At 48.3% G+C, this 23,474-nt stretch overlaps 2 protein-coding genes and 1 long non-coding RNA gene across 3 annotated transcripts in view; 2 read left to right on the top strand and 1 right to left on the bottom strand.

The window, feature by feature from the left end:
- The window catches only part of LOC130680903 (zinc finger protein 541-like), a 507,420-nt gene that overhangs the window by 429,060 nt on the left and 54,886 nt on the right, over positions 1-23,474 (bottom strand). The window lies entirely within an intron of this gene.
- The window catches only part of LOC130680917 (uncharacterized), a 477,927-nt gene that overhangs the window by 426,965 nt on the left and 27,488 nt on the right, over positions 1-23,474 (top strand). The window lies entirely within an intron of this gene.
- LOC130680911 (NT-3 growth factor receptor-like) overlaps positions 1-23,474 on the top strand; it is a 42,187-nt gene that overhangs the window by 5,573 nt on the left and 13,140 nt on the right. The window contains exons 2-3 of the mRNA XM_057492705.1: positions 2,960-3,132; positions 6,078-6,302. Coding sequence (XP_057348688.1) covers positions 2,960-3,132; positions 6,078-6,249 — 345 coding nt within the window. The 3' untranslated portion in view covers positions 6,250-6,302. The remainder of the gene's footprint in view (positions 1-2,959; positions 3,133-6,077; positions 6,303-23,474) is intronic.

The following is a 23,474-nucleotide window of genomic DNA, read 5'->3' as shown; positions in this document are numbered from 1 at the left end:
GACAAAGAAGGACGCAGGAGGGGCCAATTCTAGAGCTCTTCTTTGTGCTGTGAACACTGTGCGTAGGGCATAGCCAGGAGCCTCCCTGGCTCCCGTGACCTGTTAGCAAGACCCTGCAGCTGTGAGAAGCAATGGTTCTGTCCCATTCCACTGGCTGCTGACCCTCTTTGAATTCTCCAGCTCTGCAGAAGGTGTTGGGGGTAGACCGTATAGAGAGGGACAGGAGAGTCTCTGAGCTGATTTTCCTCCACACTATTCTGCTCTGGTCCTGATGGCATCAATCCCTGGGGATGGTGGCCACCCACCTGTCCCTTTGCCAGTTACACGGGGGCCCCAGGTTTGACCCAGGAGCTGGAAAACCCAGCCAAAGGTGGAGAGAGAACTAGGAGAAGGCACATGGGAAGCCTGGGAGATGGCAGTTGCTTCGTGCCTCATCTTTCAGATGAAGAGCATCTATTTGCCTCTTGTTGGAGGGCAACAGCCTTGGGGACGCTGGCTGGCACTGGTCAGGAACTGAGAACGGAAATATCCAATGGCGGCTGCTGGCTTCCAGACTATGGTAGAGGATGATTTACAGAGATGGAGAGAGGCTATTTGGCTGGCCCCAAATCTGATCTACTTTCCCTCTCATAAATCCAGTGATCACATAAATCTTGGTATTCTCCTATCCCACCCATACTGGGTTCCTTTTTTGTTTTTTTCTCATATTCCTCATGAAAATAAATACATCACTGGCAGTCATCCTATAGCCATGGCCCAGCCCCTGCAGCTGAGGAGCAGGGCCACAAAGAGGCTGCCTCTCTCCATGACTCGCTGCCTTCCTCCGCCCATAGCAAGAAGGCTTCTCACATGTCTTTGTTCTGGCAGTAGGTGGACACACAGAAGCGTTTCCTTTATTATTGGGCAGCGTCCTGGGAAGCTCTTCTCTGCTGGCCGCCTGCTGTCCTTGTCTTTCCTGACCCTCTCCTCTGCCCTTCCACATCTTTTAACTTTGGTACACACCATTCTCTTTGGCGACCTGCCTAGGGACTAATTGTTCTGATAAATCCATTCAAGCAGGTATGTTGGACAGGAAAGGGTTCGGGCTCCAGGCTAAACTATTGCTTCTCATAGGATCTTCAGCAAATGGCTTGTCCATTTTGGGACTCAGGTTTTCCAACCTATAAAATGGGAAAGCTACATTAGATAGCTTCCAACATTTTTGTCAATGGTAGACTCCTGTCATCAAACACTTTTTTGGTGAAAACTTCGAATTTTGTAAAGAATGAAAGGTGGTAGTGGTTGAGATTGAAGGAGGGCTGGATCTCTGGGTGAGAGACCGAGACTCTAGAAGCATTGCCATTGAACTTTGACCCCCAAGAGATTGATGAGGTCCAGTTTAACTCTAAGCTTTTGTCATTTAAGGTGTGCATGTGTGCCGATACCTGGGCAGGGCTACCTCAGTTTCTCCAACTCCAGAAATGAGCAGATGGAAGCAGATGATAGCTAGGGCCCTTTTATGCTAAGAGTCCATCGTGTCTAATGTATGCTAATGACTGATAGAGGTTTGATGGGCCTCCTAGATCCAGTTTTTGCATCTTCACATTTCTGCAGCCCTGTAAGTGAGGCAGCCCTGTGGATTTCAGCTGATAGGGGTTGCTGGGGCAAGAGAAAGATCTCTAGCTAGAGAGATGCAGCCCGATCTACAGGCGAAGTCAGTCTGCTTAAATAACCAGAAAAGGCCTCATGCCTGTCAGAGAGAATGTGAACCAATTTCCCATCAGTCTAGATTTGCACAAACCTGGAAACGGTGTGCAAACGTCCCTCTCTCTCCTTCAATCCCTGGTATCGTGTCTATAGAGGTAACTAAGCTGGTCAGTGGAGCAGGTCAGTGTTTGGCCCCACTTGCCTTCTGGCCTCGAGGGGAGGGTGGGAAGGCTGGAGATAGGTCGGCATCCACCTGCCCAGGCTGTGCCTCCCACAGAAATGGACCCCCCCCCAGTCCATTCTCTTTCATGGCCAGCATCTCCGTATCCCCGTGGCAGCGCCCTATCCAACATCCCTTGGAGGTGCTCAGTCTTCTGCTTTGGTCTCACCGTCTCTTCTGCTGCGGGAAAACCATATTCACAACTGACGGCTTCCTGACCGTTGCTCTGCCGTTTATCTTCCTGGGACAAGTGGCCCGGTCTGGTGCTTCCGCCTCATACCAGGTCTTCCACTCCCGCAGGGGCTGAGCTGTGGCATTTTAGTGGCCACCAGACACCCACGTTTTCCGTCCTGCTCTTGGGCTTTGTGGGATGCTAAGGCTTCTGCCCGTGAGCTGCCGCTCCCACGGCTGCTGGCCTGCCCACCCCCTGCACTCCCTTGAACCCCCTACTCACAGGACACGCGTGCCTTCCAGAAGCCAGAGCGTTCGCGTTTCTCTGCAAAGATACACTCCTTCACAGTCTAAAATCAAAGAAGAGAAAGGGGCGGGAGGTGTTTTTATGTCGTCTGCCTGATTTCTGGTAGGCTATGGGCTGAGGCTAACACAGAAGTTAAAGCACTTGGGGCAGTGGTTTCCCCACTCTTTCTTGCAGCTGAGGGACCATTTCTTCAAGGAAACCTTAGGGGAGGGGGCCTTTGTCAGGCCTCCCACCTCCCAGCTCCCTTTCCCCGGCCATTTTCACTGCTCTCCCAGGAAGCCTAGGGCTCTGAGATGAACATGGTTTGAATCTCTGGCCGGTAGTCAGGACGTGGGCGTTAGAAGGTCAGTTTCTGTTTCCTCAGGGATGAAAATGTCAAAGTAGGAAAGAATCAGGCTTGGCTGTTGTGATGTAGCCTCATGGTCTCTCAACCCTGATTCAAATCTTACTTGTTGGGAACCAGCAGTATCTTCCTTACAGCACCAGGTTTCTTCCCCTGGAGAACAGAAATGGACAGAAAATGGACAGCCATCTGCCTTCTGGTGGGTAAGAACCACGTCCTGCCCTGTCTCCAGGCCCTGAAGGATCCCACCCTGGCTGCCCGGAAGGACTTCCAGAGGGAGGCTGAGCTGCTCACCAACCTGCAGCACGAGCACATCGTCAAGTTCTATGGCGTGTGTGGCGACGGGGACCCCCTCATCATGGTGTTTGAGTACATGAAGCACGGGGACCTGCACAAGTTCCTCAGGTAAGCGAAGGCTGCAGTCTCCCCCTGCTCCCCAGCCCCACCGAGCCCCTGGGGGGTCTCGCTGGAGCCGGAGGGCACACTGCCCCTGGAACACATCAGCCTGGGGACGAGGGACGAGAAGCAACCTTTTGTTCTTCTGCATCATCCCCTGAGCAGCTGGATTCAGGGCTTCGCCCCTGATTTCTGGGGTGGATAAGCTGAGGATGCTATGACAGCAGCCTGTGCCCTTCCTCCTGGACCAAGGGGGACGGGGAAGAAGAGGGGGTGTGCGATGGGGTCACGGAGGGGGCTCAGCGGACCCGCCTGCCCCCACCTGCCCCCTCCCGCTGCACGACCGTGGCTTCCCAGGCACGGCGAGCAGCTTCCCATTTGGTGCCCAGTGTTTCTGTGTCACAAGGTGAGGCTAATACCATACACGCCTCCTGGAAACCTTCCTGCCACGGACTTTCTGCAGATGACTAAGAAGGCACAATGTTCCCAGCTTATCAGGGGATAGTGAGACTTTAAAAAAAAAAGAAGACAGATTTTTTCAGATAAATTTAGAACCATGCTGTCCAGCACGGTAGCCACATATGGATATTGGAATTTAAATTGACATTACTTAAAGTTAAGTAAAATTTAAAAATTCAGTTTCTTGATCATGCCAGCTACATTTCAAGCACTCACAAGTACACACTATCCCCCGTGGCTACCATGCTGGCTGTGCCGTAGAGATTATTTCCATTGACAGAAAATTCTACTGGATAACACGGTCCTGGAAAGATTGCATTTGTTGCAAGAAGGGATTCCCCAAGCCTGGAGCAAGGTTGTCTGGATTTTGAGATGCCCTTGATGTTCCAGTAAGAGACAAACCCCAGCCAGAAGTCCTGGGTGGATGTGGGGGTGCCTGCCAGAGAAGACAGCATCTTGCCATCGAGCAGGGTTAGCACATCTCTGCCTCCCACATCTCCCACCTCCAAGTAGTGCCATGAAGTCAGGGGGGCAGCCACGTGCCAGGATTCAGAGTCTAGAGTGATCAGGCCCTCTACACTTAAAGTGTGGTCTTTCCTGCCTTCTGAATCCCCTTGAATTCCATGGCTGAGACCGAGATCTTCAGAATTCAAATGTAGGCTGTTAACACTCCAGCACATTCACCCAAAATTGATGAGCATTTCCTTGAAGTGGGACACCCAACTGGGCGCTGTGCTTTTGAGGAGGAAATGGAAAGGGTTGGTAGCAGATAATGACCTCTGCTTTTGAGCTAGGTTTCCAAAAATGGCCCTAAAGGAATTGAAAGTATCTCTAGGAAGTTCTAAAATTCCTGAACTCTGTTCCCCAGTGACATTTATTCCTTTCCTAGAAAACTCCATGCTTATCACAAGACAGATTCAGACTCACATTCTGACTTTGTCAGGTCGTAGTGACACAACCTGAAGCAAGATCTTAAACATTAACTCTCTCCTTAGAAAATAAGACTACTAATAACTGCTTCACAGGTTTGATGTTATGCATATTAAATGACTGTATTTGTATAATACCTGGACGAGTTTTCCACATAGTTAGGTGTTCAGTCAACGGTAGGTAGCTACTACCATTAACATTATTGTATCAGAACTGTGAACCAGATAGTTTTTAATACAGGCACTGCCTTTGCTCAGTATTCAGGATCTTTCTCTCCCTGTCGTCCACTCCCCTGGGCCGTGCTGTATTTTCTACTAGGGCTTCTCTGTGGATTCAGCAGTGCCTTCAGCCCCAGGGGCCACAGCTGGGTGCCTCTCTGTGACACTCATGCCCAATATAAAGGAAGAGGAAGAGGCAGGGAGAAGATCCTTCCCACGGTCATATCTCCTGGCTGGTGGTTTTGAGGGGCGTGCTCCAAGTATTCTCCTGGTCCACTGGGGTGCAGGTTTGCCTGCTGATCCCCCTTCCCTGTGAGCTGATGCAGGAGCTCTCTCAGAGGGCTGAGGGACACAGGCCCACAGGAGATAATAAAATGAGCGTGTTCGTATAATATGGTGCATTTCAGTGGAAATTGAAGAAGCAGTAAAACAGGCCAAGGCCTTGCTGTGCCCCAGGGCTCCTTGGCTCACACCAGCATAAATAAGGGCCGTGGGTGTGGTTACAGCTCACTGGGCTTTCAGAAGAAAAGAGTGAATTCTAAAAGCGACTGGCATGACAGGACGAGGTGGTTGGATGACAAATCCAGGCCCTTGATTCGGGTTGGAGTGGGTGCTAGCCTCCCCAGGCCTGTGCTTCCTGGTTACTGGATTTCTCCATCTGGGCCCGCCCCCAACAGAAGTTACGCAGCCCCAGGCAGAATGACGGGAGAGGCTGGGAGTGGGACGACAGAGTCTGGCTGTCCAGAGATGTGCCAGTGACGTGGGGGCAGGGCCAGGAACCTACTTAACAAACCCTCTGTGATGCTCCTTAGAGTGAAAAGCTCTCCTCTAAAGCCACGTGGCTGGTTTCAGTCTGCTTTCTGATTTACTCATATGGCCACTCTGGGACTTCTGTGACCTTGGCCAGGTGATTGGATCATTTTGTAACCGTTTCCTCGTCTTAAAATTGGGGTGGGAGGACTAAGTGAATCGATATATTTAAGATCCTGAGAGCAGTGCTTGGAACATGGTACGGGCTCTGTAAGAGTTAGTTGTTTCATGAATTATTCTACAATAGACATCTAGAACTTGGGAAACCCCTGGATAGCAGTAAAATATTTAAAGGAGTAGGTTTATTCCCCGATCCCATATCTGCACCATCTTCGTGGGGATTTTACTGTAGCATTTTACCCGTATCCACACTCATAATTTTGAGTAGTAGAAATAGGCCACAGGAGGCTGAGAAGGGAGATTTCATCGGTGTCTGTGACTCTGTGATGCGTTCCACAGAAGAAGGACTCGTGAAGGCTGTTCCTACTGATCTCCTGAATTCTCTGCCCCCACCCCTTCCCCCCTCACCCCTCACAGGGCCCATGGACCAGAAGCTATGATCCTCATGGATGGGCAGCCATGCCAGGAGAAAGGCGAACTGGGGCTCTCCCAGATGCTCCACATCACCAGTCAGATTGCGTCGGGCAGCACTTCGTGCACCAGGACCTGGCCAGCAGGAACTGCCTGGTCAGAGCCAATCTGCTGGTGAAGATCAGAGACTTCAGCATGTCCAGAGAGGTCTACAGCACTGATTACTACAGGGTAAGGTGGCTTTTCCTGCTGCAGGACTCAGCGGCCGAGCTAGCACCGTGCTTACGTGTCTGCGTCATGTCTGTTAGCCCTGTCACTCTGGATCACGCACATGCACACCCACACCCAGGTTTTCCTGTGGCCACCACTGTATTTTGACTTACCTTCTTATTATTCTCTCGATAGTTCACTCCTTCCTTCCTCCTGGACATTTAACTTAACCATATCCTTACACTGCACTGACATGTGCCTTGTGTTCTCACTTGCATTAATATTCATTCTCCATGCAAACAGACTCATATATATATGTGTGCACCCAAGGGCACACATAGACAAGCTTAGCTTGGTTCTACATTTTAACATCTTCCAACTCGGTCCCCCGTCCAGCCTCACCCACACCACTTTTTATTCTCTGAAGTTACCTGGTTGACTTGTCTTGTCTTTAAAGGTGGATCTTGATAAGAAGGCAGAACCCAAAGTAAAAGGGCTAAATGTCCAACTAATGTATTGCTGACCAGAACTACCCCAATGATTCAGGAAAGATGAAGCAAGAGAGGATGTTCCTGTTGCCAGCTTTGGAGGGAGGTGCAGGCTGGCCTTAGAAAAAGCCTTCTGATCACAAGAGGGGAACGTCACATTCAGTTTCACTCCCACACAGTTGTTGACTTTTTTCATAACAGGTGTCTTATTTTGCACCCAAAATTATTTTTTCCTTAGTCTTTGGGAATCTCCGTGTCATGGATCACTGAGTAGTTCTGACAGTCTTATTATTGCCAGGGAAAGGACCAGTGGGAATTTATCCCCGAAAGGGGAAATGTAGGTACATCCTGAGATACAGAGATGAGATAATTTCTGCAAACTGATTGGGAGGCAGATGTCTGAAAAATATGGGAGATTAACTTTGGGGACCTTAAATGTGTGAGGCATTTGGATAGGGCATATAAGGAGAGGGTGGGGTGATGCTTTGGAGGTCGAGAGGCATGGTAGCTGTTTGTCTCATCTTTGTAGGGAATGAATGATCATAATGTGGGTTAGGATCCAGGTATGACTGTCCTGTTAGCCCGAGCGTGGTGGACCAGGAGGCTGGGCATTTGGAGCTGACATCTACAGATCAGTCATATCTGGGTGCTCCTGATGGCTTTGCCTGATGACATGACCCAGACTTTAAAACTGGCCACTCAAGACACTTCACTTTAGCTATGGCCTGAAGAAAAGTGGCATGTTTGAGAATGGCCCTTTGTGATTTTCTCATAGTGGCACAACTCAAGGACGACAGATGATAGACCATCATGAGAGGGTAAGAAGCCAAGTAAACCAAACAGTGGGGAAGGTGAATGTCTCCAGTGAACTGGGCAGTTTCTTGAACCACCCAAGCTGTCCAAGACCCCCAGATCTGGAGAAGGGAGTGCAATGCAGCCATAGCCACAGACTGATGGCCAGGGCAGACCTGCCAGGAAATGTCAAAACAGAGTCTCTCTTTAGCATCCAGACCAATTTTTTTCAGTCATTTCCAAGAAAGGCAGTGGTGTGGTTACTAAGGGGCCACAGATCATAGATTTCTTGAGTCTAGCTGGAACCGGCACCGTTTAATTGCCTTTGCACTCTTGTGTAATGGGGTTTACTGACCTGTCTGGCTGAGCTCAAATTTATGTTGGTGTTGATAAAAGCAGGGGATGCATCATTCATTGTTTGTTCCATGTGAGGATGTTTAGATATACCAATCTGGCCTTTCCTGGCTTCACCAGGGTCTGACCAGACTGTGCACAAACTCAGTTTTCAAACTTGCTTCAGGCAGTGCACTTAGGATTTCTTGATTCTGATTTAAAAGATAAAAAAACAAAAATGATCACATCTCCAAGCGATACTGTTCTTGCTTTAATGACTGCGAACTGTTGCTCTGGACTCCTGGAGAGCTGTAAGGAGTCAATCCATCTCGTGTGTGTGGGCTCAGGGCAGATTGGAACTTAAGGAAGGGAGAGTGAGGTGGGAAGACATCCACATTCCAGGTGATCTGCAGTTCCTTTTTTATGAGTTCTATACCAGGTGTAAGCTGCGGCCATCTGCCTTGAAGACGTATGTCTTTGGTCCCAAGGAAGCATGAATTTAAGAAAGGATGGCTATTGCAATAAAAACACCATTGTGCACCATGGTGCCCACTGGAGAACTGCGTTTCCCACCGATGGTGGGTAGGCATCATACTGTCCATATTCAAAGAGCAGCTTGGGTCATATCTTTATGTTCAGTTGCTCACAGCGTCCTAATGTATACACAACTCCCCCCGCCCCTCACCGTCTGCAAGACAAAAGACAGAAGTAGATTTGCCAGAGGTCACATCAGTAATGAACCCTAAAGTCTTGTTTTCTGTATGGGAAGACATCGGAATTCTGTATTTGGATGTAATCTTGTTCACATCCTAATACCACCATTAGCAACCATGGGACGTTAATACATTTTTCCTAATGTTTATTTAACTTCCCCATTTTAAAATTGAGGGCAAATATGGTCTCTCGGTGGAGTTATTTTGATGTTAAGCAAGTTAATTTGTGTAAAGAGCCTAGAATACAGCATTTACAGACAAGCTATTGTTTATATTGTCCTCCTTAATTCTGGTCACACCCAAGGCAGGAGAATCCCCTGAATAATCTTATTTCCAGATGCAATTCTTGGGTCAGAGATAGGGATCTCCTAATCACTGAGAAATAAACTGAAATCAGGCAGCTGCCCCAAAGTAGCAGGACCTTTAAACGGACCACCTCTGGAAAATCTTCTTCCCAAGGTTTGACCTTAGATAGGAATACTGGGTCATCAGTACTTGCCAGTTATGGTCAGTGTTTATATAGTCCTGCTCTCGATTCTTAGAGTGGAGTGCAGGCGATTTGTGAACGATTTTTTTGTTTGGTACACTGGCTGAGGCTCAGGGGAAATGAGTGATTTCTTAGACAGGAAGAGCACTGAAGGATTCTCCCTGCAAGCTGACACCAAAACAGGGACGTTTGCATCTCTCTGCTGTTGTAGGTTACTGAAGACTGCTGGGCTTGGGAGTTTGCTGGTTCCTGGTGCCTAACACAGCTCAATGCAGATAATTTAGGCACGCATGCATATGTGTGTGTGTGTGTGTGTGTGTGTGTGTGTGTGTGTGTGTGTCTGCACTCCCCTGCCTGATGCAGATTCCAGGGCGTTTCTACAAGAGCCTGGGAAGAGACAGAGATAAACTCCTCCTTATATTCCTTCTTTATCATTTTTAATTTCTTAAAGAGGTGCCATCTGCCTCTTGCCTAAGTGATATGCAAATGATCTGCAAAGATGAACTGCCTAATTTCCTGTTACACATTTAGATAAAGAAAACAAACATCTCGGCAGCTGAGTGTCACAGTGGTTTGTTCTCTATTCTCAAGAGAGATGACAGATACCTTCTCCTCCTCTGGGTCACTGACTCCATGCTTCTGAGATCACCTTCACACTGGCTTTGACAAGTGGGCCTTTGGTGCCATCATGCTGTTCCCAGAACATGACACAACAATAAGAGATTAGAGGGGAAATCTGGAATTAAAGTGTTGAGACCCAAAAGAGGAAGAGGTTGAGATTCCAGAATAAAATATTAATGTTTTCAGATCTTTCATTTGGAGGGGAGGTGATGTGCTCAGACACAGGAAGAATGGGATTGCAGAAGGGTCAGTGTTCTGATCCTATTGATCCAGGGCTGGGGGTGTGTCTCCCTGTTTGCACTGTTCTCTCTGTGCCTGGCACAGTGCCTATGACTTGGTAGACACCCAATAAAAATACAAATGAATGAGTGGAGTCATAATGGGAATTGGGAGTTAGGCAGGAAGTGGATTAGGGCAAACCACGAGGAACCTGGCAGGCAAACACATGCCCACCTAGGAGAGGTGAGTCTTTGGAGATGATGTGGAACTCCGTTATCTAAGTAAGTTGAAGCACTGTCTGGAGACAATGTTTAGGGGAGGCAGTTGAGTGATGGTCTGAGTCAGGGATGATTCACTTGAAGTCAGAGTGGAGTCTTGGTGGGGATGGAGTCCAGGGGATGTGAAGGAAAGGATGCCATGATCCAGGCGACACACCTGTGGGGGACCTAAGGCAGTGTGGAAGCTGATGGCGAGGCCCTGGGTTCTAAGCTGGAGATTGTGGGTCAGGGTTCCTGGAAACCCCTGACAGGAATGACAGTAGTAACCCTAGGATGTGGGAATGATTTAGAACAAGCTGATCTGACTGGCAGTATATTTGATTTTATGGATGTCATGCGCGTTCGTGGCAGTGATGGAAAGAAACTCTGTTACCTACACTGCCTGGGGTTGAATACCAGCTCCTAAAATTAGTGGCTATGTGGCCTTGGGCAAGTTATTTAGCCTTTCTGTGCCTCCAACTGTAAAATAGGGTTCATAGCCCCTATCATATGCATTTGCTGTAAGGATGAAGAGTGAATAAATATAAGGCTCTTAAGATAATGAATGCTTGATAAACATTAATTACTGTTAATTTTATTGGAGCTAAAATACAGATGTCTTCCCCAATTCCAAAATGGACATTCTGAAGAACGCTTACTAAGTGTACTAGCAAAAGTAGGCCGACTGCTATAGCAAGTAGATGCAAAATCTGTAATGTTTCCAACACAGATAGGTCACAGAGCAGTGTGAACAGGGGCACTTGGGGGAGAAGCCTTCCTCCACGTGGTCACACGGGCTGACGGAGCTCTACCCTCTTCTTTGTGTGGCGCCCATGGTCACTGTAGCCATCCATCCTCATTCCGACCAGCTGGAAGGGGAAATGGTCGTGAAAGCGCACATGTGGGTAATGGGCCAGATCTGGAGGGGGGCCTGGCTCTTCCCCTCATGCTAAGAACCCAGCCACGTGCGTGATTTCACTGCTTGTGAGGAAGGCTGAGACATGGAGTGTCCCCAGGCAGAAGAGGAGAAACTGGCTCATAATGAGCAGCTGGCAGCCTCTGCCATAGTATGGGTGAAGAAAAGCTCCTCTCTTTCCACCATTCTATTCCAATGGTCTATCAGCCCATGGCTGGTGATTTATCAGGAAGTTGGGACAAGATACCCTTGCTTTCCACTGCTACCCCACCCTGGTCATGGAGCTGGTTATCCTGAGATGCCCCTTCTGTCTCCTGCTTGCAAGCTCCGAGTGTCCCATTGCATTTGTAAGCCATGGGGGAGCTTGGCTCCACCTGCCATCCTGGTGCTTTGGTTCATCCCCCTGGAAAGCAAAATGGGCATCCCCACCAGGAAACACCTCCAGTGGATTGGCAGGGGAAGGGGAAGGGTTCTAAATCAAAGGGAGTCTAAGGTAATAGAAAAGAAAATACATCCAGGCAAAAAACAGGAAAGATATACACACTGAGAAGCTTCTAATCTAAATCCACGGTGGTGGAGGAGGTCTCCAGAAAATATTCCAAATTCTAGCTGACGATGCTCAGGGCTCTTTGAAGCAGGGTTGTGATCTTGACTGAAAGCCCAGGTTCTCAGCCACTGGAGGGTCCTAGGGTGGGCTTCAGGAACTCTAAGACTTCCTGAAATTGTCTGAGCAATGTTTCATGTTGGGTACTTTGATGTGATTTTGATTTTGGAGGGCTGAGAGCTTTCAAGAGAATCCCAAAGATATCTAGAGCCCATGGGCTTACTGGAAATGGGTGTCCTTGCATGTAAGTGCTGAGAGAATAAGACAGAGACCCAGGGACTGAGAGCTGAGGAGGGACCCCTCTGATTAAATCAGGACCTGAGGTTAAACCAGGACTGAGACGTGATCACATGGTCTCTAAAGCTCCTCCCCATTTTATGACCAGCAGATGATTACTGAGTCACCTAACCTGAGAGCCTGGGGCGCCTCAAAGTCTTGTTGACTGATTAATTAGTCCTCAAGTGGGGAGAGGGCCTTTGATGGAATTCAAGTGGCTGGCAGAGTGTTGAGGAGAGCCACTGCCTCTGAGAGCCAGTGATGGCAGTGTAAGCCAACTGACTTTTAGGACCACGGGGTGCTGCCAACGGCTCTTGCTCTTTGTTGGGGTTTTGGGAGGCCCACCCAGTAACTGGCATCCCTCTTCCCAGCTCCAATTCTGAGTTCTGAGCCACCGAGACAAGAGAAGTCTGGCAGATGGAGATCATAATGTGCACGTGAGCAGTTCAGATGACAGCCTCCCTGGGCAGCAGCCCTGAGCTTCCTCACACTCACTCCCGGAACTAGACTTCCCCGCCCAGCCACGGCAGCCTGGGGACAGCCCAAGCTCTGCCCTGCTAGGGTGGAATACTTGCTGCTCATTTCTGCCCTCTGCGGGCAGGCAGATGCCCACCAGAAGGGGGAAGGTGGGCGACTGAATGGGGCCCCACCAATCAGTGTTGTTCCCCCCGGGGGGTAGGATTCAGGCCTGAGAGCTCTCTGAATTGTTACTCCACTAGGTGTCCCTCCAGGTGGAGGCCTGAAACAGTGCAAGGAAGGCGGGTCCCTCAGAATTCTCTTTGTCCCCATGCGGGCCCGTGGCTGCCAGCCCCCCGCAGAGTCTTCAGTTCCTTCCTCTGAGGCCCAGCTGAACTGCCCAAGAAAGGAAGAACAGTGGGGCACACCTGTCCCTGAGGGATGCTGACTGTGTTTAGAGAGGGCTTAGCCAGACTCGTCCTGTGGTTTCAGCCAGTAGACGGACGTCTGGTGAAGAAAGCGGAGTAGACTAAGCACTATGGCAGGAAAAGTGGCCTGGCTTACAGAAGGTGGCAGGGTCATGCAGCTGCCCAGTGGCCAGCACCCACTTACTGGTCCTGATTGTTCCCTTGCTATTTTTGGAATACCCTAATAATTTGTCATCCATATCCCTATTTATCTGGAGGAGAACAATGGGGGAAGGTTTGTATTCCATTCCTGAGTAACTTGATTTTCCCATTTCTTATTTTTCATAAATACATTTTTATTTTGTAGTAATTTTAGATGTAAGTTAAAGTTGCAAAGATAGTATAGGATGTTCCCATTTACCCTTTACCCAGTTTTCCCTACTGATGACCATGGTGCATTTGTGAAAACTAAAAAAATAATGTTGGTGCAAATTGTTAATTAAACTACAGGCTTTGGATTTTATCAGGTTTTCTACTAATATCCTTTTATTTTTTTGCCCCCCAAATCCACTCCAGGATACCACATAGCATTTTTACTGTATTGTTTTTGAAGAGCAGTAGGACGTGTATGGTTGAATCATGGGTGAGGAGAGCCATCGCTCCATGGTATAGTCCCCTCTTTGGTCTCCAGCACCCCAGAGAAACCCTTGATCTGCCTCCAACCTCCACAGTTCTCTGCGTTCTGGGAAGGTGGACTATGAGAAGCCTCTAAGGTACCCCATTTTGTGAGCAACTTGTAACTCCAAACTCTGATAGGAACCCTTCAGATCTATGCAGTCATCAGCTGCCATCGTTAGACAGCAAGCAGATCAGGCTAGGTTAGGAGGCCAGAGGAAAGCTTGGGGTCTCCTTAGATTCCCAGTCCCTAAACTCTGTTCTTTTCTCCAGCTTTGGGAAAGGGGGCCCTGTACACTAAGAGATGCAGACACAAAGTAGACATCCAGGCATGCTCAGAGCTTCAATTGCCCGAATGTCTACTATGGGACTTGGTGCTATAGTAGGCATATCTTTTTTCAGTTTTGAAAAACAATTTAAAGTTCTTAAGCTGCACAGAGTGCGGAAGGCATGAACATAGAGGAAGGAATAGAGGGTAGATTTTAGGCTAATGAAAGGCATTGCAACCTGGTTTACTTGATGAAAGCCAAAGGATTTGCACATTGATCTCTACCAAATAGCAGACATCTTGGAATCCAAGTCTGTTGAGGGACAGGACTGCTACTTAGGACACCTTGGTCCTGATGCCAGCTCTGTGTCCATCTTGGCAGTGAGAGCTTCACTTTCATCTGTGGAATCTGGAGTTTGGATTCTGGTCCTGTGGTTTCTGTGAGGTGTTGCCTTCTGTGGGAATAAGTTCTGGGTATAATGATAAGTAAGCAGGAGGCTTGGTTTCCTTAGAAAGGAGGGGGACAGAGCCGAAGGTAGGAGAATAAAGCCAAGGTTGTCTCAAGAGGTCTCTACCATCGATTTGCCCCAGAGCACAGCTGCTCAACACCCCAGGCCCCTCCTCCCCTCCTGACAAGGTAAGGGAGTAGCCTCCAGTTCTGAGAGAGGCTCTTCTTCCCTTCATACCTGGGTCTAGTTTAGTGACGGAAATTTGTTTTCTGCTCTTCCCTCTTTTTCTTCTTTGAGATATTTAGGGTAGTTGGACACACATCATCCTGGAGCAGAAAAATTACTGGACACACTTTCTTGTGGCATGGGATCCATGTGTCTGTTGTCATGGCCTGAGTGTGTTATATGTCAAGTGGGCACTTCCTTCGCTGCGTATGGCCTGCTGTCTAGTTTTTCTCCATCACTCTGAGCCTCCGGGGAAGGAGCACAGCTTTATCCCTCTTCCCCTGTAGGAGACTCTCGGACTTTTCCATCTGAGTCCCCTCCCTGGCAAAAACAGATCAGCAAGCAGATTACCTTTGGTCTAAAATATTCACCCATCTCACAGCAGTTCGCTTCTCTAGCTGCGTCCATGTGCTCTGTGGAGTCCCAGCTGGGGACAGGGGAAGGGTTAGGAATGCCGGCTTGTCCTGCCAGCTGAGAGGATGGTCCTCCCCTCACTGGCTGTGTAAGGCCCCCCCTGCCACTCATGCAGACACGGTATGTCTTCATCCTAGGAAGGATTTTGTTGCAGCTAGAGGGACAGTGACCAGGCTTTCGACGCCAGTCTGTGAGGGCACTTGGTCACAGTGACTTAGAGACCTGATCGATGCACCACCTGTACAGCAACAGTCTGGGGACCCAGGAAATGTCTCCCCACCTGAATGAACCCAGTTTTCTAAGGAACCCAAGAATGCATACCCGCCCATCTCTGCATGCCCAAGCCACGCAGGAGAGCCTAGGATGAGCTCTTTTCCCTCCTCTCTGTGTGGGATTTTCAGCTGTCACCGAGGCTGTGGGTGGATGCGGTTGCCCTGAAGCTGTCTGTGAGCCAGGGCGTTCTAAAATATGCTGGGACTTTGATGAAGTGAAAACACAACATAGTTTAACAGCCTTGAAATTGCAGGATGTGGTTTCCCTTCTTGCCGTGGCTGTCCCAAATCTTGCAATTCAAGAGAGTTAAGACTGGCCTTTTGGGAGGAACCTAATACTTTCTCCTGCGGGAGATGCCTCTTAATTATGTGGCATCTCCGGTCCTTCTAGGTTCAGGGAGATTGGTTGTGTGTTCCCAGGGCCAGTCCTTTGGGTTCTCACCTGGAGATTTATCCAGAGATAAGAACTCTGCCCATTAAATGGTAATTCATCCTTGAACTCATCGTTCCCTTAGCATTTTGCTCCCTGTTGATCTGAAAATAGATCAGAGCAAGACCCCAGAACAGCATGATGGAAGTTGCCTGGAATGAGGTGGGGCTCAGGTCTTCAGGTGAAGGGGCTGTGGGGGTCAGAGGGAAGATGACAGAGAAGGGAAGACAGTTGTTCCGGCTGCCATCAGCTGGGACTGTTCTTTAGGAAAGCTGCCCTCAGCTTTGTGATGGGATGCTGCACTCTTTGTTCTGAATCTTATCTTCAAAGCTGCCCAAGTCCATTTGCTTCTGCAATTCTTTTGGGACAAATGACTTAAGAGAAATCCATATGTCCAGAAGGATTGTGACAGGGTCTCCTGTCTGCATGTGCTGGAGGGGTTAGCATGAATTCCAGTCGCTCTTTTGCCCGAGTCTGCTGGGCTGGTGCCTACCTCTTCTGAGCATTAGCTGGTTCCTCTGAATTTTGCTGCCTCCTTCCGTCCTGGCACTTGTGGCTAAAACTAATGGAAAGTAGATGTCCAATGTGACCTCTGGCTAAATGCACTGGGCTGAGGAAGGCTGGTATCTCGGCAAAGTCAGCTTTCAGTTCAGGTGCTGGTGTCCGAACCACGTGTTTTAAACTGTCTCCTTAGGATGCTTTATGGCAAAGCCCTGCCATGTGGGTGCTGTCATGCAGAGCACAGAGGCAGAAAAGGGCACCTGGTAGGTGAGACAAGGCGTAATGCAGTTCTGCACCAGCTGGACAACCTGTTTCTATCTGGGTCTCAGGGATCTCTCTGAGTTTTTCTTCCTATGTTCATTTCTAGAAATAGATGTTTTATTCCTTGAAATAGAGACTAACTTAAAAGTAGAATTTTCCAGTGTTATATCAAGATTCTCTCAATTACAAGTGACAGAAAACCTATCCCAATGGATCTTAAGCAAAAAGGCAATGTACTGTCTTAATAATCATAAAATCCAGATTTAGGACTTATTTCTGGTGTGGCTGAATTCTAAGACCTGAGTAAGTCGCCAGGCTTGACCCATGCCGCCTTCTCTCTCCCTCCCTTCTCCTCATCTCCACTCAGCCTTCCTACGGCTCCTCCATCCCTGTCTGCCTTCCTCTTTTCCTGCCGAAGACAATCGTCTTAGGGAATCGGATGTTCATAGGAAATAAATTTCTAAACAATTGAGGCTAATGAATTTTGAAAATCATGGTGATAAATGCAGCCATAGTTGAACAGATTATCTGGGACCTAGATGTTCAGTAACAGAGACGCGTCTTCATCGAAGATGCCTTGTGTCAGGAGCCCGGCTGCCCAGGCATTAAATAGTTAGTGTCATTGCTACAGAAGTCAGGCCAGGCATTATGCCCAGAAAAGCTACAAAGGGAAAGACTGAGGAGGGAAGGCCCGTGCCTGGCTGCTCCTTCCAGTCTGTCTGTTAGGAGCCCACGATGTTTTCTTGCATCATTTTTCTGAATGCTCTCTGGGCTGAGGCAGGCTCCCACCTTGGCTTTGCCATCGGCAGATTTAGATATTTCTGAACAGAAATCTCTCTTCAGCTTTCCTGGGTGTTATTATAGAAATCAAACTCTAGGATTTCTATCGCATTGTTCATCTTCTGCCAACCCAGCCCGCCAGTGTGTATGCCTTCACTCGTTTCCCCGAGGGAGTCTTCCCTCAGCTTGGGCGTGCAGAGGAACTCAGACTTGGTGGGACAAAAAACACTGGTTTGGGAATCAGAAATAGTTTAGGCATGAACTTTGGATCTTTCACTGTTCAGCCCTTTGAACTCACGTAAGTCGCTTTGCTCCTCCATCCTCTCCTCCCCCCCGCCCCACTGTCCGCCCTTTCTCCATCTATGCAATGCTTTCCATGATAGTAAGTTCCAGAGCCCCGGCATATTGGGAGGGCTGAATGAAGCCATCCATTCTAACTCACTTAGCACAGATCCTGGCAGAGTATAAACACTCGGTGAGTCCTTCTCTTTCCCTGGGACAAGCCTTCCACTATAGTCCCAACCTTGGAATGCAGAGAACATCCCTTTCTACCTCTGTAGTGGGGAAGACCAAAGGTTTAAGTAAACTAAGGTGAGGGCTCCACCCTTGGGGATTACCTACCCCACATTTAGCCTGGCTTCACCTCCTGGGGACCTACTAAGTGACCCAGAGACACTTCCTCCCCATTTCATGAGCCTGGAAGCAAGAAGCCAACTTGGCCTCTCTCTCCTTCTATACTTTGGAGGTATGAGTGTGCATAACAGACTGGGAATGCCTTTGAAAAAAACCGTCCAACTGCAATTAATGGCTTAGCATTTAAGACTTTCTCCTGGGTTCATCCTCAGAGCTGTCTTACCCCTAACTTTTGACCTGAAAAGAGAAGCCAAGAGGTAAGGCTTGTTTATAAAGGGAAGAGGGGCAGCCCCCAGCTGCAGGCCTCAGATGATGGCCTGGGATGCCAGATGCTGTGTGGAGGGACAGCCCCTCCATCCCTTTCATTGGACACTGCCCTTGGCTCACAGCCTTCACTGCAGAGAGGCACCCTGGGACCTGGTTGCAGAGCAGGGGGCTGTGTAGAACTAGTAGGTCCCAGAACTCTAACCTTCTCACGGCACTGGGAGGGGCATCCAGAGGTCATGCGGTCTCTGCTTCACTGAGGCACAGTGTTTGGGAACTAGGGGATACCTACAGGTCAACCAGCCCCACCCTTTTCCTCACCTACTGATGTCACAGATGAGGACCTAGTGTGCCCAGGGATGAGCAGGCGGTATGATGGAGCTGCTTCCGAGAGCTGGCTCTCTGCTCTTGTCTTGCGTACCGCAAGCGCACACACCCAGCTCCGGAAGTCAGGCTGCCGATGTGGCCGCTGCTGCTGAGATGAGCTTGTGTTCAGTGCTCTTGGTCTATTGAGTAAGAGAAGGAGAGGTTGCTGTGGACAATCTCATGTGGTTTCTGAGTGGAGAAGAATCTTTGCAGTCATCTGGCCCAGCTCTGTCATGATTGCAGATGTGAACATCGAGACCCAAAGGAAGCACCAGGACTCAAAGCCACAGGGTGACACTGTCAAAGTGCAGCAAGAGCGCAGGGGACCTGAGCCTCAGTCCGGTGCTCCTCCCACCGGATTCCACAGCTCCTTTGGCATCAGATCTGCCCCTGGACTGCTTCCCTCCTAGGATGCCGGTGGGACTCTGGTCACTGTCAGGACTGTGTGGCTGGCTTCATCAATACCCCTTTCCTGGAATTTCTTAGGGAAAGTGCCAACTGGGAGCTCATCACGCATAAGAACAGTAGTGGCACTAACGCCTGTTGGTCAATCACTGTGCAGGACACAGAGACTTCAGCTGCTCTTAACACCCATCTGCACACTTCCCTAAGAACTGAATCCTATTGTTTTTTTCTAAGTTGAACCCCCACCTTTAAATGATGATGGAGGGTTTTATGTTTGTGGTTCACTGCTTCATGTTTGTGGTTCTGCCAGAGATCTGGCAAGGGATCTATGAGCTCCGTCCTCTCAGGCATCATGCCTTCCTTTAGAATGAAAGGGTCTTGTTTCACGACTCAAAGCAGAATCCCACTTTCCACTGGGGGAAGAGGTGCATTCGGTTCTCCAGGAAGCTGTGGTCGTTGACCTTCCGCTTGCTCTAGCTGGAGCTGCCCTAGCAGCTAGTCCGTGGATGGATTGGAAGGTCAGCTCAGGCTCAGAGAAGCCAGATAAGGCAGCTTCTAGTCTAAGGAACAGCAAGTTTTTTATGTCATGATGCTCTTCCCACCTCCCTTTGCCTGGGGATGTAGCCATCGCTGGTAGGTTTCTGCCGGGCTATGGACCGCTTACTGAAGTAATTAAAATATGCAAAGTGTTCCCTGTCTCCCATTTTGTGCTTCTTCCTCAGCTACTTCTGGCATTTTCACTTGGCGGTTAATGAAATAAAAGGGGGGCCCAAAGGCCTGAGTCTCCCTCTAGCAGAATGACTAACTCCGAGTGGTTTGGAAGGAGCAGGTTTTACCTTTAGCTACAGCCACGCCTTTGTGGCTGGTCTGCTCGATCTGTATCTAAGCAGTGGAACTGGAGGACTGTGTGGGCTCCCTTAAGGGTCCAGGCAGGTGGGGGGCGTGCAGGAAGGAGGCTGGGGTCTGGTGTACTTACTAGCAGAGCACAAAACCAGAAGACACTTCTCTTTCCTCAGGGCAGGCCTTCATTGAAAGCACATAGCCAAGGACACTTGAAATTTACTTCTTAATTCAGTTTAAATCTTCACCACCCACCAATCTCCCCATCTCCCTGCACATGTAGATGTTTAAAACCCATTCCCTCACATTACCTAAATCCTGGACCGAGGGGGTGCTTCTTGCCAATATTTCTGGGAGATCAATGCAACCAGCATTACTGTAGCGATTATTGCTGTGTGACGTGCTAAACTGTATTGAGGCTTGTCACATGCCAGGTACCCTACTAATTACTTGATGTGGATTATTTTATTTAATCCTCTAGGCCATTTTAGGAGGTAAATACCAGTTGGTGCTTAACAAATGGGTAACTGAGGCCTAAGAGGTTAAGTGATTTCCAGAGGTGACATGGCTATGAATTTGCGACTGTGTGCTCCACTCTGATACACAGCCTCTGCCCTAAGGTCTGCTTAAGGGTGGGCTGCCCTCTGTTCCCATTCTGGGGACCTGTCTCTGCACCCACTGATTTCTCCAATGGGCTAGCTTGCCTTATCCAGCAGCACTGTGCAGAGTATGGAGATACAGAGTCCGCCAGAGGCATCATTCCCTGCCTCAGTTTACCCCTGTGCTGGCCCAGATGAACAGCTATCTGCCTCCTTCCAACCCCTGGCCCCAGGAGATGAGAGACATGTGAATCACATCATACTCGGAGAGTTCGCACGGTGAGGGATACGGGTAGGCCACAGCTGGAAGAGCCTCTTTCAGAGATAGTTCAGAAGCAGCCTCTGATGATGGCTGGTGTCACACCAGTGCAGAAACCCCTGGCATTGTGGGAAAGGCTGCTCCATGCTGCCGCTGTCAGGCTGGTTCATGCTGCTGGCTGTGCTCTGTCAACATTCACTAATAAGTAATCACAAGTTCTCTCTGGGAGAAATGAAGACCAAGAGCACCCCATGGAGGCTATTTGAAGCCGTCTGCTTGTAGGGTAGTCAGTGTGGGGCCCCAGCTGTTGTTGGACAGGAAGAGTCTCCCACTGACGCAAGCACGCAGTCTGCGTACAGATTTTACACATGGCCAGTCAAGGGTGCAAGGCTGTTGGGAACTTGGAATTAGAAAAAAAAAGCTTTGAATTAAGAAGGCCACCTACTCTAGCTTCTCCTCCAAAACCTGAGAGGTGGGCACCCAGCCTGAGCTTACTTAGCGATGGGGCCTCACTGGTTCACAAGGGATAATATTCCATCATTTATAAGAAAAGCTCTTTCTCACACTTTGCCATTGGTGCATATCTGCTGTCCATTCACCACTGTGCTTGGAAGGAAAGCCAGGGTCATAAGATGATACAGTAAAACTAGAATCATGATTAAAGAATCAAGTGCTGTCATCGTAAAGCTGATGGGCTATTCAGTCAATAGAAAGTATTACTGTTATTGTTACTAATGTTTGAGAAGATGGCTGGAGGAGACAATTTATTGCTCAGTTTGCCTTATGAGGAAAAAGACCCTGTCTCATTCTTTGCTTTTTTTAAGTTGAAATCATCTTGTTTTTACTTTGTTTTTTTCCTGCCATGAGACTTCACTCAGGACACGCAGCCGCTGGAAGCAGGCCATAGGAGGAGAGCACCATATTCTAACCAGGCCAGTGCTGTCCGCTGGGTATCTAAACCCTGTTCTTGCAAATAGCCAAGTATTCCAAGCAAGCAGGTTGAGGGCCATGCTGATCCCAAAATCCCTGTTAAGCATCCCCCAGAGCTTGTAGGTGGGGTGGTCTTGAACCCACAGAATTATAACGGGAAGGATGTACAGTGTGGCAATGGATTACCTTCCACTGTGGCCTCTACCTACCCCGGACTTGCTGACATTCCATCCTGAGCGGTTTTCCTTATCCATAAAATGGGAAAATGTTGCCTTAGTGTTGTAAGGGTCGCCGGATAGTATGTCCAAATCTCTGGAAAAATTGGGAATTACAGTACAATAAACATAAACATTGAGAAATTAGCATCTTCCAAGGAAGATTTAGATTAAAAATAATATGTATGTGCAGTGTATTGAAAACCTGCCATGTCTTTCATTTAATATCTTACTTAATTCCTGTACATGTTCTGGGTACATGTATTACTAATCCTGTCATACACACAAAGATGCTGAGTCTTCCAGAGGTGAAGGAAATTCCCTAGTAAATGGTATTGGCTAAGTTACACATTATCTCCTGTTTCCTCATCTGTACCCATATTTTCAAAATCCCTTACACTTTTGATGTTTGTTGGGGGCATCTAACTATATAGTAAAGCCGGTCTTTGAATGGGATCACCATATTTTTGCTAAATAAATCTGAATTTAAATTGAAACCTATCAGGGCCTGAGCCATACAAGGTAAATTAAATATCTGGATTTATCACTACAAGGTTTTATTCTCCTGCCTGCCTTTACCCATTAATATTTAGCAAGCATTCAAGGTCTGGAAAGATCAGTCTGGAACCAGTGTGATCCGTGGATCTCCAGCTCTGTTCAGTGAATTGAGTTCTTTTAACAGTATCCTTAAAAGTATCCTTTTCCATGAAAAGATTTGAGTACAGCCAGGAGGCTCCAAGTATTTGGAAAGGAAAATGAGGGCCAAGTTATTTTTCAACCCACATCTCTGGACTTGCAGTGTCTGTTCTATAAAAAAATATATTGTTTGGGGGCAGGGAAGGACAGTGAGGTCTCAGAATGAGCACCAGAATTTAGACAGGATTTAAAAAGGGAAAACAAAAGGGAAGTTATAAAAGGTATGTGTTCCTGGGGCTTCCATCTGAGAAGCTGCTCCTGGCAGGTGCTGCTCTAGGTAAGAGAATCACAATGGGCCTGTTTATCCTTCACGCTCACACAGCCAAACAGTGTGGCTCCTACACTCCTTGTATTTTTGGAAGACTCCGAGGGTTTTTCCTGATCCCAGGGCTAGAGGCTCAGCCTGAAACAGCCATTCCACTGAGATTCTGCTAAATGGATGCCTTTTTTGCATCAGCTGTCACAAAGCCCTGCTCAGAGCGAGCAATGGTATAACGATGTCTTTGTGAGTTTCCTTTGCACCTTCCTCCCCAAGAATTCCAAGCACCTACTAGACCTGGGGCTGAGATCTTCAGTTTGTGTCTATAACAAGATGGATAAGAGCTTTCCCACTTAATTGGGAAGAAGAGGAGGGGCAAAAAGTGGCAAACAATTCTGCCATATTAAGTCAGAAGTCTGGTGTCACTGTAGAAAAATCTCAATCTCTTGTGTGAAGGTTTCCTCCATGCAATTTCCACAGGAGGAGAGAAGCCACAAACAGACGTATATTTGTGACTACACACACACATATTGTAGGCCCAAATCAAAAGGCTATTCAAACCAATGCCTCCCTAAGGTGTGCACCCACACAAGTGGCAGAACCGAGTTCTGCCAGGTTACCCTCAGTCTGTACACATAGGGGTGGCAAGAAGGAAGCTTAGAACCAAAATTTAAACTTCATAAGATTCAGTTAGTCTATTTGTGACTTGTATACCTTAATGTATGTATGCTTTTCTCCAGTAGCAAGTTTATATTAGAAATAAAAACTGGACTCCATGGGACTTCCATTCTATTCATTATTCTTAGTGACCTCAGGCAGGTTCACTCACTACCTCTCTCCAAGCTAAGATTTCCAGGCCTGGAGGCAGGTTAGGTAATTTCCA

Source organism: Manis pentadactyla, chromosome 15 (genome assembly GCF_030020395.1).
Source record: "Manis pentadactyla isolate mManPen7 chromosome 15, mManPen7.hap1, whole genome shotgun sequence".
Lineage (NCBI taxonomy): Eukaryota > Metazoa > Chordata > Mammalia > Pholidota > Manidae > Manis > Manis pentadactyla.
The sequence above is the reverse complement of the archived record's forward strand: the minus strand, read 5'-3'. Positions and strand labels throughout refer to the sequence as shown.